An 18,128-nucleotide genomic window follows, 5' to 3' on the forward strand; every position below is an offset into this window, starting at 1 on the left:
TTAATAATTACCTCAAAAATGGGATGGAAGTATACAAGTTCAAATTTGCTGACCAGATTAGAGCAAAGGGCCATAATCAAATTTCCTTGCCAGACTATCCTGCCTCTCTTTTTTCTTCCTCTTTATAATCAGTTCTTATAGTTCCAAGGTATTTGTAGTTAGGTATTGTTTACCTCTCACAATGCATTATTTAGCCCCAATTTATAAATGCATGGACATGCAATGGTTTGTTTGGTTTGGTTTTTGCAAAGTAACTCAAAAAGTCCATGCCAGAAATTCAAAAATGAAGCAAATAGTTCCAATGACAGTAGCATTAAAAAGTTAGAAATAAATTTAACAAAAGAAGTGTAAAACTTGTACCCTGAAACTACAACACATTTTTGGAAGAAATTAAAGAAGACCTAAATAAACATCCCATGTTTATCTTCTTTAATATTGTTAAGATACTACCCAAAGTGATTAACACATCCAGCTCAATCCCAGCTGTCCTGTATTTTTTGCAGAAATTGACAGAATGATCCTCTGATTCATTTGGAAATGCAAGGGACTCAGAATAGCCAAAATGATTTTGAAAAAGAACAAAGTACGAAGACTCAAACTTCCTGATTTCAAAACTTATAAAACAACAGTAATCAAGACAGTGTGGCACTGGCATAAGGATGGACTTGCAAGTAATTGCAGATTACCCTCCTTTCTGGGGCTCTGAGTTATTCTAAACTGATACACCAGTCCACTCTAGGCTTTTAAGAATTTGTTAAACATTTAGCTGATATCTTCTTGCCCACTCATGTGGTGGCCACTTCTTCCCATGATCTGCCAGAGGCAAAACAGTTTATATATTCTGTTTCTCTTTGGAGGGACATGTCATCCTGTGGATTTCAATTTCCTTGTGTACTCTGTGTTGCATACTCAGCTGTATGGTAAACTCAAGAAAAGTTATGATTTTATAGGTCAGTTGGTCTTTTCTCATTGTTACGGTGTGAGGAATATTCTCTTCCTGATTTCTACATCCTAAGCAGGGTAGAAATAACATGGTGATTGGCCTATAATAGATTTAGCACCTAGTTAAAATATGTTTAAATTGGGTTGAAATTGAATTCTTACTTAGGTGACACGTAGTGTGCTAGCACTTACTGCATCATCTCATTTAATCTGCACACCATAGAATAGTAGAATTTTAAGTATTCTTCATTACTATTAATTCCTGTATTAACCTGCTTTATGGAAATTCCTTTAGGTAGCTCTCATGCTACGGAACTTAAATATAATTACTTGTGCCACTTACATTTGTCATAACAAATTTCTTTGTAAGCTACTGTCAATGAAAGGTAGACTAACAAAGTGTTTTTATTCTTAAAAATTTTGTTTTGTTTTTGTTCACTTTCAGAAACAAAACTATGGGTCTGATCAATAAGCTCAAATAAAACAAATGTTATTAATTCATCTCTTCAGCTATTTTCTGAAATTCATTTTCTAAGATGTGTTGTTCATAACTCACCACATTAATCAAAGTATTCCACAAGTATAATATAAGCTGGGTGATAGAGCCCAGTCATTATTGTGTTCATGAACAGAGACAAATGATAAAGGTTAAGGAATAGGAACATGGAGACAAAAAGGATTGTTTATATATGGGAGGATATTTTACAATGCTCTGGCTTGATGTAACAGTCACATATATGCTTCCTCCTCTCTAGTTATCAGGGAATATGAAGAATAGAGAAAGCATCCAAGAACCTATATTTGATTATTACAACCATGAAGTTCCTGATATTGACCTCAGTGATTGTGAATTCCCACATGTCATTGAAATTTATGACTTCCCCCAAGAATTTCGTACTGAAGATCTTCTACGGATTTTCTGCACTTATCAGTAAGTACTTGCAAATGATTGGGGATGTTAGGGAAGGTGGAATGAAGTTTTCTTAAAATGTCTTCTGAAAGATCATCTTTTTTGTTTTTCTATTCCTGGTGTTTACTTTAAGCATCAAGTTTGTTTATTGTCTTTTCCAAGTCCGTTAGAAATCCGTATCAAACCACTCTTCTTCTCAGTTCCTTTAAAAAATGCTAAATAGTCTTTCTAGACCCCATTTTAGCATTTAAGAAGAATGTCATCAATAATGACTTTGGAATCTGTCTTCATGGTACATTTAGTCCATTTATATTTATTGTAATTATTGATATATTTGGATGTATGCCTGCCATCTTTTTTTGTGTGTTTACTTGTCCCATCTTTTTCTCTTTTCTCTTGCCTTCTTTTGGATTGATGAGGTATTTTTTTCTCCTTCCATATTTTTGGGAAATGATCCTGTTTCTATTGTTTGGTGGTTACTTTAGAAATTATAAAATGCCTGCTTAATTTATCAATGGCTAAAGTTAATATTTTTACACTCTTTCCAAACATTCTAAGGGTTTTAAACTCCATTCCCCAATTCCATTCCAGTGTCTCCCAAACCTCCAACTAATATGCTATTGTGATTTAGTATTTTGAATCTTTTTTTCTTTTTAAATTCCATTTGATGTTATATTATTGTTTTATATTATCAGCATTCAGATTCATCCACTTTCTGTATTCTTCATTTATACCTTCTTGCATCTTATACCTTTCATCTGAAATCTTTTTCCTCCTGCATGAAACATGTTCTTTAGTATTTAATTTAGTAACAGTCTGCTGGTAACACACTCAGTTGGGTTTTGTTGTCATCATCGTCGTTGTTTCTTAATGGCTTTATTTCAGCTTCATTCTTGAAAGACATTTTTGCTGGGTAGAGAATCCTAGGTTGGTAATTGTTTTTCTCAGAAACTTGAAAATTTTATTCTGCTTTCTCCTGGCTTTCTTAGTGTAGGATGAGAAGCCAGCTGAAAGTCTGACTATTGCTTCTGAGAGTAATCTGTCTTTTCTCTTTGGGTGCTCTTAATGTTTTCTCTTTGTCTTTGGTATTGTGCATTTTCAGTATGATGTGGCTTTGTGTTTCTTTTGTTATTATTATTATTGAGCTTGTATTTTTCATTGGTTTTGGAGAAAACTAGACATTCTCTCTTCAAATATTGCCTCTGCACTAGTCTCTTTTATATTCTCTAAGATGCCAGTTAAACGTAGATTAAACCTTCTCACTTAATCCTCGTGTTATCTCTTTCATATTTTCCATTTCTTTGTCTCCATTACATGCTGAGTAATTTTTTTAGCTCTAATTTCCGCTTTCTGATTTCTTCAGCTGTGTTTAATTTGCTGTTAAATCTGTCCATTGAATTTTTAAATTTCATTTTATGTTTCTCATTTTTCAAAGTTCTCTATTTTTCAAATCTGCACGGTCATTAGTTTCTTTTTTTTCTCCAAATATTTCCAAGAAGTATATTGAACATAGACCTTCTATAGTCTATGTCTGGTAATTTCTTTACCTTAAGTCCTTTTAATTCTCTTTCTGCAAATTCTCACTCATAGTGCTTTGCTTCTTTTTTGGAGGTTTAGTTACTTTTTTAAAAAACTGTACAGCTGACCATTTCCTTCGGAATTTTACTTATGAGAATTGAGGCTTACAGTAAAAGAAGAGGATATCTCCTGAGAGGGTATGTGTTTTCTTCTGCCAGGCACCAAGGGCCCTAACAGTCCAAAAGAGCTGTAAATTAAATTATTGATTTGAGGTTATTCTGACCACCAAGATAGAAATAGTCAAGTAGAGAATGATAAAAAAATGATTGTTATATGTCTCAACCAGTTTATTTTAACAGTACATATAAATGTCCATTTACTTGCCAGTCTTTGATGTGGTGCCAAGGCCTTTTTTTTTTAAGTAACTAGTCTGTTGATGGCAGACTATCTTCTATTGAGTTCTTATATGTCACCCTGATATCACCTGTGTCTTCCAGCAAGAACTTAAATGTCCCTTCAGAGTCACCTGAGTGCAAATTCCTTATAGGTTAAAATGTTTTTTCTCTCTCTCTCTTTGTAAAATTTTTTTTGGCTGTGCCGCATGGCTTCCAGGGTCTTAGTTCCCTGACCAGGGATTGAACCCAGGCCACAGCAGTGAAAGTGCCAGGTCCTAACCACTGGACCACCAGAGAATTCCCTCTCTCTCTCTCTCTCTCTCTCTCTTTTTTTTTTTTTTTAAGCTCTTTTGCCCAAACATAATTGATAATAGCTGTTTTGGTTTTTTTAGTGACTTTATCTTTCTCTAGTCTTCCAAACCATAGACACAACTTTTCTTTTTCACACTCATATTTCATCATTTTAATTTTATTTAATAAATTAAATTATGTAGTGAAAATGTAAATTAAAACTGATATAAGTGGGTTTGAGAATAATTGCACTACCTCTTATATATGTATGTAATTCATACATATGTATGAGAAGGTAAAAGAGTCAGAAGTATACCTCTGTATCTTTAGCTTATAAGAAAAAATAAGCTTCAGGAATAAAGAAATAATCCCAAAAATAAGTTATTAAGAAAAAGATTTTCAGGGTCTGGAAGAAAGTCATTACCAAGAAGGGATTATACTTTAATGCTCCAATCCTGACATTAACAATGAACCAGATCTAACAATGAACCAGGTCTATTGTCTGATATACAAATTTAAAGTTAAAATTCAATTCATGTACATCTTGAATTAGGGTATAGCTCCCAACTTTTCCTTAAGGGTTAGATAGTAATTATTTTAGGCTACTCTGCCATCGTTGCACAAAAGTAGCCATAGCCAACAGGTGTGGCTACAGACAATGAGTGTGGCTGTATTCATTGAAACTTTATGTACAAAAACAAGCACCCTGTTTTTTTGTAAAGCTCTAGAACAGGCAAAACTAGCAGCCAGGTATCTCACTTAAATTTTGTTGGTTGAGGGGACAGGAGTAGCACTTATCAGTTATGTAACTAAAAGAGAGGAGGAGTGACTAGATCATGGAGGACAGTTAACACTCTCTGCCATAGATCTTACACTAAACATATAGTGTAGATCAGTCAGTCTAATTCATTACAATTATGTTAAGACTCGGTATCAGGGTCTGTTCCAGATAAAGTGCATAATAGGTTTTAAAAAGCAGTCAATGAGATTAAATCCAAAATTAGAACTACCTTAGGTTGTCATTAATAATGATGACTTTTAAGACCAAGGATCGATTTTGTTGATGTCTGGAATTTCCTGAAGATTAGTTATTTCTTAAGAATTATTAACTTCCCTTGCTTTGTTTCTTCCTAATCTTACCTGCAGATCATTTTTCCATGAAACAGGAAAACATTCTCAAAAGGGGGAAGCATTTTAAAGGGTTATGAAATTCTGAAGTCTAAAAGGCCCTCCAGAGCCCATCTAAGTTTTTCTCTTTCTTTTGTCAACTATCTTATAATATAGACTTCCACTGTTGAACTTTCTCATAGTCTTCAACCCCTGTGGTCATTTTACGCCATGGTCAAACTGACCCTTACATTCAGGAAATTGTCTAACTAACCTTCAAAGCCTCTTTATTCCTTTTTTCTTCAAAGGAAATTTTTTCTTGACTAGTTGTTAAAGAGGGAAGATATTTTAGCAGTTGCCTTTTTTTTTTCTTTATAGTGCTTTATAAAAAAAAAGAAAAGGTCATGGTGCAAAAGCGTATAATGATAATGCCTGTTGAGTCAAACACCAGAGTCAACTTCATATTTTAATCACATCTTCATCAATATTAATCATCTTCCTGATGAATATTGCTATTAATAATAAAAAATAATGGGCACTATTCATTTATTAGATGTCCACTAAGTGCTCAACACTGTGCCCTTTACCTTGTCATGGATGATCTCACTTCCGTTTTCACAGCAACTCTGTTAGGAAGGAACTGTACCCATTTCTACAGATGAGCAGACCTAGCTTACAGAGAGTTTAAACCTGCCCATGGTCTGAAGGTGGCAGAACCTGAGTTTCCCTTTCTTACTTCACTTCTACAACTGGAAAGAAAGAATAGGTCAGCCTCTCTGATTAGAGTTGTCCCTTTTCTCCCTTATTTGATTGATTGATTGATTGATTTTGCTTTGAGTGACCTGTCTCCCTCTTCCTCTCTCTTGTCTCTGTCCTTGAGCCTACATTTGCATTAAATCCAGGTGACCTTCCCTGCCTACCTCCTCCTCTAATATTCTTCTACCCCTCCTATGCTTCCTCATTCCACCTTTTCTAGTTCCAGTCCCCTAAAAACATCTCTTGTAAATAGTGTGATAAATACTTTACCTCCCCAGGGAACATGTGAGGATTAATTAGTTGATGTCTGTAAACTGGCTTACAATGTAAAATACTCCCAGGTAGTTCTTTATGATGGTATTATTGCTTTTAAAGTTCAGTGGCTTCTTCTGTACCCCAAGCCATTTTGTATGTCATTATCCCCATTCCACCTGTGTGCTTGTTGAGTGTTTCTATCTCATCATGAAATGCTTTATGAGACTCTATTTGAAAGATGTTTTTTAAAAGTAAATTTTATTTTAAGGAATAAAGTTCTGTTCTTTTGTTGCAGAAAGAAAGGATTTGATATTAAATGGGTGGATGATACACACGCCCTAGGAGTATTCTCCAGTCCGATTACAGGTATTCACCCAGTGGATTTCAGTGTGCTTGTTGTCCGTTTTCTCCTACTTTCTCCTACAAGTAGTCTCCTAAGGACTGCTTGTCCTTATTTGCTTTCTGTTCCAGCCACCTGACATTTTATTCAGTCAATACAGATAATTGGCAGGTAGAGGTTTTTGAGGCATGTTACTTTGGTACCCATTTGCTCCCCCTCTCCCTTTTTATCCTAATCCAGTGGTATTTGGAGAGAGAGCTCCTTCCAAGGTTATTTGCTGCATAGCTGTCAGTTATGATAGTGCATAGACAGATTATAGGTAAAGATTTAAGAAGCCAGTATGACTAAATCTTAAAATATTTTTGATTCTACCCCCCTCCCCGACAAATGAATTTGCAGTAGCCCTTTAACCTGTCCAGTGAGCATTTGTAATACCTACTTTCTGAATATATGATTTGGCCTTTTCACTTATATCATTGGCCTCATGATAGATCTGATGCAGAGGCATTCAAAGAAATTAGAGATGTTGATTCCTGTCTGAATCACCTAAAATAGGGGTCTGCAGACTTATTCTGTAAAGAGCCAGATAGTAGATATTTTAGGGTATAAGGTTTCTGTCACTACTTAACTCTTGTGTTGTAGCCAGAAAGCATCCCTAGACAGTATGCAAATGAATGAGCATGGCTCTGTTTCAGTAAAACTTTACAGAAACAGGTGGTTGGCTGGATTTGGTCACAAAGCCATAGTTTACTGATCCCTGTTCTAAAATAATCACTGTCATTTTGTTCCTTACGGATTTTCTAGAGCTTACCATTTCTTTTGCTCATGATGAAAAATAAAGCATAACATCTAGGAAATACTTTTAAGAACTAGCCTTAAATTTTTTTTTTTGCATCACTCTTCTTCATGTCTTCAACTTCTTTATATTTATTCTCTTAACAGCTCGTGATGCTCTGGGTAGTAAACATACCATGGTGAAGATCCGGCCCTTATCGCAGGCCACGAGAGCAGCCAAGGCCAAAGCTAGAGCTTATGCTGGTAAGCCTATAATCTCAGGAGCTTTTTCTTGTTGATAGTGGTGATACTGTTTTTTCCAGCACTTGTATAGCATCCAGAGTTCTAAGGACATATCACTTTTATTTTTAGTGTTAAAGGAAATATTATTTTAAGGCGAAAAGGCTGCGTTGGAAATATAGCACTGGAGTAGCCACTTGGAGAGAGTGGGAGATACTAACTGCAAGCAATGCAGCAACCATTTTCTGATGACATCCTTATCTAGTTTACCTCTGTGTTTAGCTGTTTGATAGAGTCACTATAAGAAATTGTGTTAATACAGATAATGAAGGCAGGGTTGTTTGTGCTTTGCCATGTTAATTTCCTCTGCTCTTCATCTATCTGGCTTGTATTAATTACTGCTGATACAGCCCTTGTTAGTCTATTTGGTATGTTAATTACTGAGTTAAATCACTTGGAGCTATAGTGCTTTTTCTTCCTTACTCCCTCCTGCTCCCTCCCTTTCTCCCATTCAGAGTTTCTCCAGCCAGCAAAGGAGCGTCCTGAGACTTCAGCAGCCCTAGCCAGAAGGTTAGTCATCAGTGCCCTTGGGGTTCGAAGTAAGCAGAGCAAAACCCAACGGGAAGCAGAACTTAAGAAACTGCAAGAAGCCCGAGGTGAGCTTAAGTTGATGGTGTTTTCTTTAGTCCCTTTAGAGTTCACTATAAGGCATGTGTTAAAAAAAAAAAAGAATGAAGCCCATTCCACTTCGGCATTTCCATTTCCTAGAAGCCTCCTACATATATTGAAATTGTTTTCATGCCTTATATTTAGGAGAAAGACATTTTAGAATTTGTCTGCCTGTTCCACACCAAGGCATCTTAATCCATGTTCCTACTGTTGTTTTCCAAGAGATAGGTTCAGTCATTTTAGCTTATCCATGGCTATTTCTACAGTTCTTGCTCCCGACTCTCAGAAAAATATTCCTATGAAGACATAATAGTCTCCCAGGCAGAAAACATAATAGTCTCCCAGGCAGAAAACATTATTTGCTGTGGTTTTACTGGGCCATGATTGCCATGATATTATCAGATGGTTTAGATCTTAGATAGAAGACAAATTAAGGAGAAGCCAGCATCTGACATTGATGATAATAACTGTAGAAGGTAATTTTTTCTTTAAAGACAGTCCTGAGTGGCTCCATTAGAGCACATCTAGGTTAGCCTAATCTTCTGATTATTTTCCAGTACTTAAGAGTCCTCAGAATATTTCAACTGATCCACAAGCAGGGTTTTTCTTTCCCTATAGTTTGTAGTTGAGGTTAAATGTCTCTCTCCCCTTTATAGGCTGTTGACTTGTACGTAAAGGCTTGGGACTCCGGTTAGCACTTAAGTGCTTTTTATCAACCTTCAGGCTTTAGACAGTCTGATTGCCTTAGCCCTCGATCTGTGGAATCTGTGAAGACAATTTATTCCGAAAATTCCACTTACCGAAAAGTAACTTCATTTTTCCATTAAACGAATGGAAGTTTCAAACTCCTTGTTTATTGCCGGTCTAACAAGGCCATTAATACTTCCTGTCCACTCTGCTTTGGTGATAGCAGGCAGCTTGCAGACTCTCAGCTGCACTGGCCAGATAACCAGTGACAGAGGGTGTCATGGCAGGTGCTAGAGTTTCAGAGTTGAACCCAACTAATTTTTGAAACCTTAATGATTATAATGAGGCAGTTTTGATTTTTTCCATGCATTCTTGACTCAAAGGCTTCCTACAGACTATAGAAACAGGGGAAGATTCCTCTGGTTTTTATATATGGCACTGTCAGAGCTAGATTAAAGTAGAATGTGCAGTGTCCTTAACCCTTTATTAATTGGTTATCTCTGAGGAAAATGATTTCTCTGTGATAACCACAGTTATCTCAGAAAATCAATAGAGGGTAATAACAATGGTATCTATAAAAGGAGATGTGATTCTTTTTGCAATGTTTCCTGCTTCCCTATGTGTGTAATATCACTTGTATTTCTACAGGTACTGCAATAATAGTTTTGTATGGCTATCACCTGAGTATCCCCCTCTGTTTCTCTGTAGGCACATCAGCATACTGTTCCACTTGAATTTGTTTTAAATGCTCAGCTATGCAAAGGACATTTCAGTGATGAAATTAAAAATGAGGCTGTTGGCTAAGTGGGTACCCTGTTACTTACTTTTTTAAAGAAGGCGTTTAGTTGTGAATAGAGACCCACGGTGGTAAGTTTCTCCTATCCATTGGTCCTGAATCTTTACAGGTTATAGAGGACTCTTCCTTTATTATGTTTCAGAACTCTCCCATTCTTTATATCTGAGAAAATGCGTATGGAAAATTCCTGATATAGCTTTCTGGCTTCTTTATGCATTGAGCATGTACTTTTGTAATTGCATGGAGCCCAAGACTTCTCACTTAAAGATTTTTTTTCTGTGGAAATTAAAAGTACTGTTTAGGTATTAAACAGAACAGATACTTCTGTTCCAGTTCTTCTTCCACTGGAGGGAAAGGGGTCAGTACAGCATAGGAAATAACATTATAGACTCTGGAATCAGACTGCCTGGGTCTACATCTAAGCTCTGCCATTTACTGGCTATGTCACCTTAGGCAAATTACTTACTCTCTGGAGGCCTCTGTTTCCTCATCCATAAAATGGAAATCAAGTGAGATAATCCACAAAAGATACTTAGTCATCTTTAAAACCGATAGGAACACTCTCCCTCCTGTTTCTCTAGGCCTGTAATAAGTGTGTGATAAGTATGAGCTGCTGCTGTTTTTAGTAATAGTAGCAAAGTATCATTTTATGGTGAGTCCAGCACAGATTCCAGTACATATTTTTTTCTTGTCATTACTCTTTTTATTTTCAATTGCCTGTGATACACTATCAACTACATTTGGAATTCACTGCGTACCTACCCTGTGCAAGGCATTGTGCTCCCTAATTAGGAAAGTTAGAGAAACGGCAAGATGTTGTTCCTCTCCTTAAGACTTGCAGTCTGGTGGGGATATCTGCCTTGAGTAAGAAAGAAAATATGAACCTGATATTTTAAGCAGTTGTTTCTCCTCTCTCTTCAGTTCTGAAGATTTTAAGATTAAAAGCCACATAGAGGCTTTTGCAATTAAAAGGATTGGAAGGAAATTCCTGACAATATAACATGTTATGATAACTCTGGATGGGGATGGTATTATCTCCAGTTTAGAGCTGGCCCAGAGAGGTGAAGTAGCTGGTCTAAGGTCACCCAGCTGGTAAATTGAAAGGAGACATTTGAACCTAGGCCTCTCTAATTAAAACCCATGTTCCTTTTATAATAGTGTAATCCCTTTTGAAGGAGTTTTGGGGTAATTAACATTTTTTTCCAAAAAGAAAAAGACATTTTAAGGTCTTCAGAAAATAAAATATGACAGGCTTCTTTTTAGTTATCCTTTCCAATGGTTAGAGCTGTTACTGTCAGAAAATTCTTCCATAGGTCTAACTTAAATCTGTACAATAGTTTAAAACAGTTTCCTCTTCTTTTTTATTTAGTAGAAATTCAGGAACATCTGGACATCATTCTGTTCTAACAGCCTTTAACTGTAAAGATCAGGGCAGATCATTTAGGAGTGAGAGGATCTGGGCTATAATAGAGTTTTTGCCATTAACTAGCTATATGACCATGGGCAATTTTCTTATACTTCTCTGTGCCCCAGTTTCCAACAAAGTGAAAGCAATGCCTGACTTACCTAACCATGGAGAATTTTTTGAGCAACATAAGTTAACATGTATAAAAATGTTTAAAAGGTGCTTTACGTATTTAGAATACTATTATTTATGTGACTCTTGGGAAATTAGTATTCATTATAATAATATAAGCCAGTAGTGACAAATGTGTACTATGTACTATTGCTCCCCATTCATTATCCATGACAGACAGTGCTAATCAGTCATGACACTCTTGGTGAGTTTTGACTTGACTGTAGCCAATAGATCAGAATTAGCATAGAAATAGAAATCGAAATCTTTGTGCCATCCTGATATAGGTACTTTTATTAATAATACTGTAGAATAATTTCCTAGCCTTTCTTTTTCCCACTTCAAGAGTTCTGCTGTCTGGCACAGTGCCTAGTTCATAAAGAGATACTCAGTGTGCATATTCATTGACTGAATACATGAATGACATTTGTTACTCTTAATTTTTCTTCATATGTCTTATTTCACTCATGATTCTACTCTGAACCCTTTCAAGTCCTCCATGATTTTCTTTATAAAATCCAGAGTTGAACATTACATATGGAACCCTTCTAATTATTGAATTTTGAATTTGGGATTTTGAGGTATAAATACTTTCCTGATAACTTCCTTTACCCTACTTTGGTCTTCTTACCCTTTTATTGAGAAGTCTTTGTCTTAATCCTTAAAAAGGAGATTAAGAAATTAAAGCTACTCTGGGGAGAATCGAGAAAAAGGAAGTACTCAAATCATTTTAAGCAAATCATATTTTATATATCTGGAAAATAAGAGCTTTAGTCACAAGTCCCTGAGTGTGAGGAACAGATAGATCTTTTAGTCTAGCAGAGCGCATGACAGATTAGAACTATACTAAGAGTGGGAAATGAAAACATAGATCGTCCTTGAGTACTTTGTATTTGACTTAATCACGTTTTAAATCAAGGATTCACACTAAATGATAAAACCACATTTTAAAGACCAGACTCAGGAATACGTGTAAAATTTCCCCATGTTCCACTTATCAGAACATTTGATTCCCACCTAAAGTTGGAATCAAAGTTTTCAGAATAAGCCACTCTCATTTTCAAAGCCTGCCATAATTTTATTTCATAACTTTGTTCCATTTTATTCTTGGGGGGTATATGATTAATTGGCTGGTTCTGAAAGGCCATCTTTTGGGTCATAGGCCTGAGAGGCAGAGTTATGTAAACAATAATTTGATCCCTTAGTTTGATTAATGAAATCACTGAGAACTTAAAAGTAAAATCATCTCTATAGGATACTTAGTCAACTGTAATAAAAATTTAATCACAGTCAGCTGCCTTCTGAAATCCTTTTTAGGAATTCCATTATTCTGCCTTCAAGAACAGTGCTGCGTTGCTGACTCATAATCTAGGTCCTACGGCATTTTCTTGGTGTCTTTTCTCCCTGGACGTGAAGTTCCCTTCATTTCTAACCACATTTCCTTTCATTTTAATCTGACCTTTTTCTGTGGGATGCAGTATTTATCCATATTTTTGGTGTCACCTGCTGTTTAGTAAACTTACGTCTCTGGCCTATATCAGAGATGAAAATGTTTATGGACTGACTGACCATTTCACCAATTATTGCTAAGTAAATAACACGTGTTATACTTAATACATTGATAATCATTCCACCCTCTAGAGTTAAATGCTCCCTTAACACTTATGTGAGCCAGACTATTTTTTCCCAGTATATTAATGATTAATACATACTTGGTAAGCCTGAAATCTAAAACGAAGAGGTTATTTATGTTACCTCTCCTTGATCTACCAGGTCTGTCAATCCATAAAAGAAGGCAGTTAGATTAGTTTGACCAGACTTGTACTTCAAGTCTTCAGGTTGATTATTACTCTGTAGGTGGCTACAAGTGGATTTTGTGATGATTTTTCTTCATTATTTTCTTAGGTGTAGAAGTAAATTTTGAAGGTTTTAATTTCCATCCCTTTTCTTTATTTTTGTAAACACGACACCAAACTGGCCCCTTTTTCATCTTTAGCACTTTCTGTTCCCTTAGTGAGAAGCCAACTTATTTAATGTAATCATTTCTGCCAATTTATTTATTATACTGAGAAATAAAAGTCTTCAGGGCCAGCTTACGTTAGTGCTTTAGGTTAGTCATTTCATGCTAACATTATATTCTTCTTTAGTTCCTTGCCCTTATGGCTGCTGTTGGGCTTTCTCTTACTTTTTGTAATTGGTGGAGTTAAAGTTAATAGGAGCTTTTTTAATACAGTCTATCAGCTGTTACCTACTTTCTTTTCTCTTTGATAAAGGGGAAACATGTTTATTCTTTATCTTTCGCAAAATACTTTTTTTCCCCCACATTTGTTCCTTTTCTGTGTAAATATTTTCAGATCCTCTCTTCAGAGGTCAGGACAGTAGAAAGTATGCTGATTTAAGAATTAAGGACCTGGGTTCCAGCTTCAGGTTTTCACTGATTATGTAATCTTAGGCAAGTTACTTAACATCTCCAAGCTTCCATTTTTTTCTTTAAGATGAAGAAAATATTTTTAGGTCTCATCCTAACCTGTATTTCTGTATTCTGTTCATGTTCTATATTTATAAATTTAAGCCTCACATTTTCACTATTTCTTTGTGCTTCTCAGTTTGTCTCTCTATTCTTGCTGACTTTATCATATGGTTTACCACCAGAATTTCCTCTTATATTTACATATATTTGGTAATACAGATCTACAGTCTTTTGTTGGAAAGCATTAGTGTAGGAAATGTTTCAGAATTCTAAACTTTTCCAATTTTAGAAAGATAATATATTAATACATGTTTCATAACACCAAAATCGAACACATTAGCATTAATATTTCTGTGGCCTTATGTCCTTTCAGGTTATATTTACCACCAAAGGAGTTTTGACCCCAAACTTTTTAAAAAACAAAAAACTTTTTTTTCAGTGCTACTTCAATTTTGAAATCGTGGATTATGGACCAGTCATTCGTTTTTCTACTGCTCCTGGATTTCTTTTCCTAAAGCTTTCCATATTGCCTCTCTGGTTTAAGTTTCTGAGTTTATTGAAAAATCTGAGTTCTAACAATTCACTTTTCTAGTTTCTTCACTTTTTCTTGGAACCCAGGACCACTTTTTGATTGTTTTCATCCAAGGTTGCCTTTGCCTTTAGATCCTCTCCTAACTTTTCTCTGTTTGTAAGAATCAGAACCACAGTCAGCCTTCCTAAGAAATCCCAGAATCCTTTAGACAAGCCAGTTATCCTTCGTGCTATCTCCCTGGAGAATCTCAACCCAATTTAAGCCTGCCTTAAAGCTGAGTCACATGACACTGAGCCTTCAGTTTGGAATTTACTGACGCCCATTTTTTGCCTCTTGTAACTTTGCTGCTATTTTCAGATAATGCCACAAGATGGTGCCCAAATAGCAGCAAATTTCTCTTTCTCACATTTCCAAGTGCCAGTTAGCTAGCTTCCTTATCAAGTTCTTTGCCCTTAAAGTTGAGTCAAATATAGTATAGGAATTCCGTAAGGGATTCTGCTGATTTGGAAAGATATGTCAGAATAGCAAGAATTAACTCTAAACTCACCTTGATTTCTGTAATCCCCCTGGTTCATGACTTGCAAAATCTTTTAGTCGAAATAATTGCCCTTGGAAGGAAGCACTTAGGCTTAATCATCTACATTTTATGGTGTCAAGATCAATGACTGACTAGCCATGAAATTAGAACTGGTATTGTGGCACCTAGTGAAGTACTTGGGTCACCACACCGTGTATGGTCTTTATTGTCTCAGGTATTGGTGAAAGTGTTAAATGGAAACTAAGCTTCTGTGTTAAAATTTGAAGATGGATTGTCCAGATTTGTGCATTTTTTGTTTTTAGAAACAGTTCTTAGTTTCCCTCCATTATATGTGGTCATTTTTCCATGTTGGAATTGGTGTTCCAGAAGATTTCTGGCTCCTGAAAGTGCTCTGAAAATATTGAAATTTGATTTTCCTGTGAAATTTTTTTTTCTTTTTTTTTTTGTAGAATTGTAGTAGAGAGATATGACTAAAGCCCAGTGGCTACTATTTCCATTTGAGCAAGAAAGTAGAAGAAAAATATTGAAACATATTCTTGATGCCTATTGAAATATTTATATAGATCAGTAGACTGGGAATAATGGGCAATTTTACTGAAGCACTAACACAGTTTAGAAAGATAATTAAAATAAATATATTATCAGCAAGACAAAAATCTGGATCCTGCTCGGTTCTGACTTACTCCATATGCTTTTTATTTCTATTAGCCACAGATCTTTCTCTATCTATTATATAGTAAGAGAAACATTGTTCCCACTTACAAAGCACTTGGAAAGTTAAAAATATTGACTCTTGGAATCAGGTAAGAGAAAACTAGGGAATTCACCTGTCTCATGATTAAAGTTCGCCTTGTAATTCAGATTAAGCGAAAGTCACTGGTTATGTGAAGTTATACTTAACCATCTTAACACTGCCCTTATTTACAGAGAGAAAACAATTGGAAGCCAAGCAACGGGAAGACATCTGGGAAGGCAGAGACCAGTCTGCAGTTTGAACATCATTTGATGACAGGGATAATTCCAGGAATTCAGAAAATATTTCCAGTCTTCAGAGGATTTTTCCAGAGCTCTGTGTACATGCAGATGTGCATGTTAATGAAAGAAAGAGATAAGCAATCAAGACAAGGGCTGATGAGGTATAGGAGGAAGACAGACGCCTGTTTGTCTTCACTCCTAAATGCAGTTCTTTGGAACTGCCTTAACTGTGTTGGACGTGGAAGGAAGCCATCAGCGAGGAAGAAACTTGGAAGATGTGACTTCCAAGAGTCCTCTGGACAGGGCAAGTCACACTTCCAAGATGTTTTAAGCAAATGCAAAACAGAGGATTCAAACCTGTGGTGATGGGAGATTACGGCACCGCAAAGGCAGGGTGTCCCTTAGTACCTCACAAAGCCGAGAACAGCAGTATTGCAGGGGGCGGGTGAGGTCGGCGGTCAGAGGGGAGGGAGCTGTTAGTACAAGGAGATGGAACGGTATCTGGAGTGCTTGGTATTCACAGAATCTGCACTGCCGGTTCCAGAACCCCAGAGTTGGTGAACTGCAGCAGGTGTAGGTATTTGGACTCCAGAGCTTGTACTAAGCTGAGTGCCTGGGGCTGCTCCAGCCGCATGGCAGCCTGGGGCGCGCCCGCTTCATTCCTTACAGGAAGCCGGTCTTGGGAGCTGTGTGCCAATTCCAGTTTAAGCAGTACTATCACGTTGTAAGAGAAAGACATTAAAGCCCATTTTATGACATACATCACTCTGCTGTTGGTCAGTTTTGTCGTGCCCCTAAAGAAATTAGAGAGCAGTTCTTCCCTTATCTTCACCCCTGTAATGCTGTGCATGGATTCGGTGGATCTGTTGGTTTCATTGATCAGCAGTAGAGTGCTGATCATCTCTGTGCCCCGGAGTATACTACAAAATACTCTCCTGGGATTGGTATGTGGTGGCTCCTCTCCCCTTCTTGTCCTCTTTGCACATCCCCACCCCACCCTCTTGCCTTTTGCCATTTTTGTCCAATCTGACATCCTGCAGGAGGCATCTGGCACACAGCATGTTCTTGGTATGATCTTCTCTGCCTTTGCCAGAGGCATTTGGCAAAAGCCATACCAGCTCGTCCATTATAGTGAAGAGCAGCGAGTCAAACACACACCTCTGGGCAGTAAGAGATTTCCTAAAAGACATGGACAAGTCAGAGCAGTCAGCTCAGGCTTTATCCTTCTCATATCTGCATTCTCAGTGTTTTTGAAGAAATCGTAGTGGTAGACCTCCAGATGCTGAGAGAGCAAGAAATGATGTCTCATTGTGCTTTCAATGAGGGCAGCAGCCTCATTTTTGTATGATTTAGTGCCCATGACAATGATGGATTATTAGCATTGCCTAGAAGATGGTGTAGTGGGGCTCCGTCCAAACGTTCCTCAAATGACGCTGGCCGTGGGTCTTGATCCCTGCCGCTGTTTCGGTCTTAGAGCCCTCTTACAGTTCCTCAGCATTGTTTTTCTCATCCTTTGTCTGTTCTGAAACTGTCCCTTGTTCATGTTCAATACCTCCATTCCAAGTTTGGAGGGGTCGTTAGGTCCTCTCGACCCCCTGCCCCAGCACTGCTTAGGGCAGCTGGCTGTACAGCTTGTGCTGTCATCGTAGAACAGAGGGAAGTCTGTTTGAACAGTATGGCTGCATTTGAAAGGAAATGCAGGAAACTAGCCAGGTTTCATACTGAACAGTATACCTCTGAGGTAGACCTTTGCTCTGTTTTGATTCTTCAAGGCTGAGAATGGCCTTGGGTGGTAAAAAAAAAAAAAAAAGTGATTGTTCCTATCACTTGCCTTTGAGGGCGCTTCCCCTTTCTGGCAGCATTTTGGCTTCTAAGGGCATTGTTAATGGTAACACACAGTCCCGTGTTTATTACCCAGTTTTCTTGTAGTACTCATAATTTCAAGAAGTTACTTTTGTCCTCATTCTCATGCTGTGTACTTGGTGGCTAGTAACTTACACTTTTTTTCGGATAACAGCCACCTCTAACTTTCAGATTTATCCTTATAAGTAGATCCAGAGAAAGGATTTTTTTAGCCAAAACTGAAAGCTAAGGAGTGCTCCTGCATCGGCCCTTAGTAGAGGATGTGCTTTTTAGTTGTATTTTTCCAGTAGCTGGAATTGATGTATACTGGCTGGAGGTAAGAAAGAGCACCTGCCCTGACCCAGCACGGACTACTTGAGCTTGTCCAGACAGGAATCAGATCCTTGGTCATATCTACACCATGCCTTTGTACACTGAGCTAACTGGAGAGCACCCTGTAGCTGCCACTGGCTCCTTTGGTAGATATTTGAGAAGACAGCTAACGCACTCTGCTG

General features: G+C 37.1%; 1 protein-coding gene across 1 annotated transcript; it reads left to right on the top strand.

The window, feature by feature from the left end:
* The first annotated feature begins 586 nt into the window (after positions 1–586).
* On the top strand, positions 587–16,527 carry LOC114883301 (coiled-coil domain-containing protein R3HCC1L-like). Its single transcript, XM_029200965.1, has 6 exons — positions 587–671; positions 1,698–1,873; positions 6,470–6,540; positions 7,457–7,552; positions 8,044–8,184; positions 15,724–16,527. The coding sequence occupies exons 1-6, from the start codon at positions 660–662 to the stop codon at positions 15,789–15,791; spliced, it is 564 nt and encodes a 187-aa protein (XP_029056798.1). The 5' UTR covers positions 587–659; the 3' UTR covers positions 15,792–16,527.
* Positions 16,528–18,128: the final 1,601 nt, after the last annotated feature.

This window comes from Monodon monoceros, unplaced genomic scaffold (genome assembly GCF_005190385.1).
Source record: "Monodon monoceros isolate NGI ecotype Baffin Bay Population unplaced genomic scaffold, NGI_Narwhal_1 Super_Scaffold_4, whole genome shotgun sequence".
Classification (NCBI taxonomy): domain Eukaryota; kingdom Metazoa; phylum Chordata; class Mammalia; order Artiodactyla; family Monodontidae; genus Monodon; species Monodon monoceros.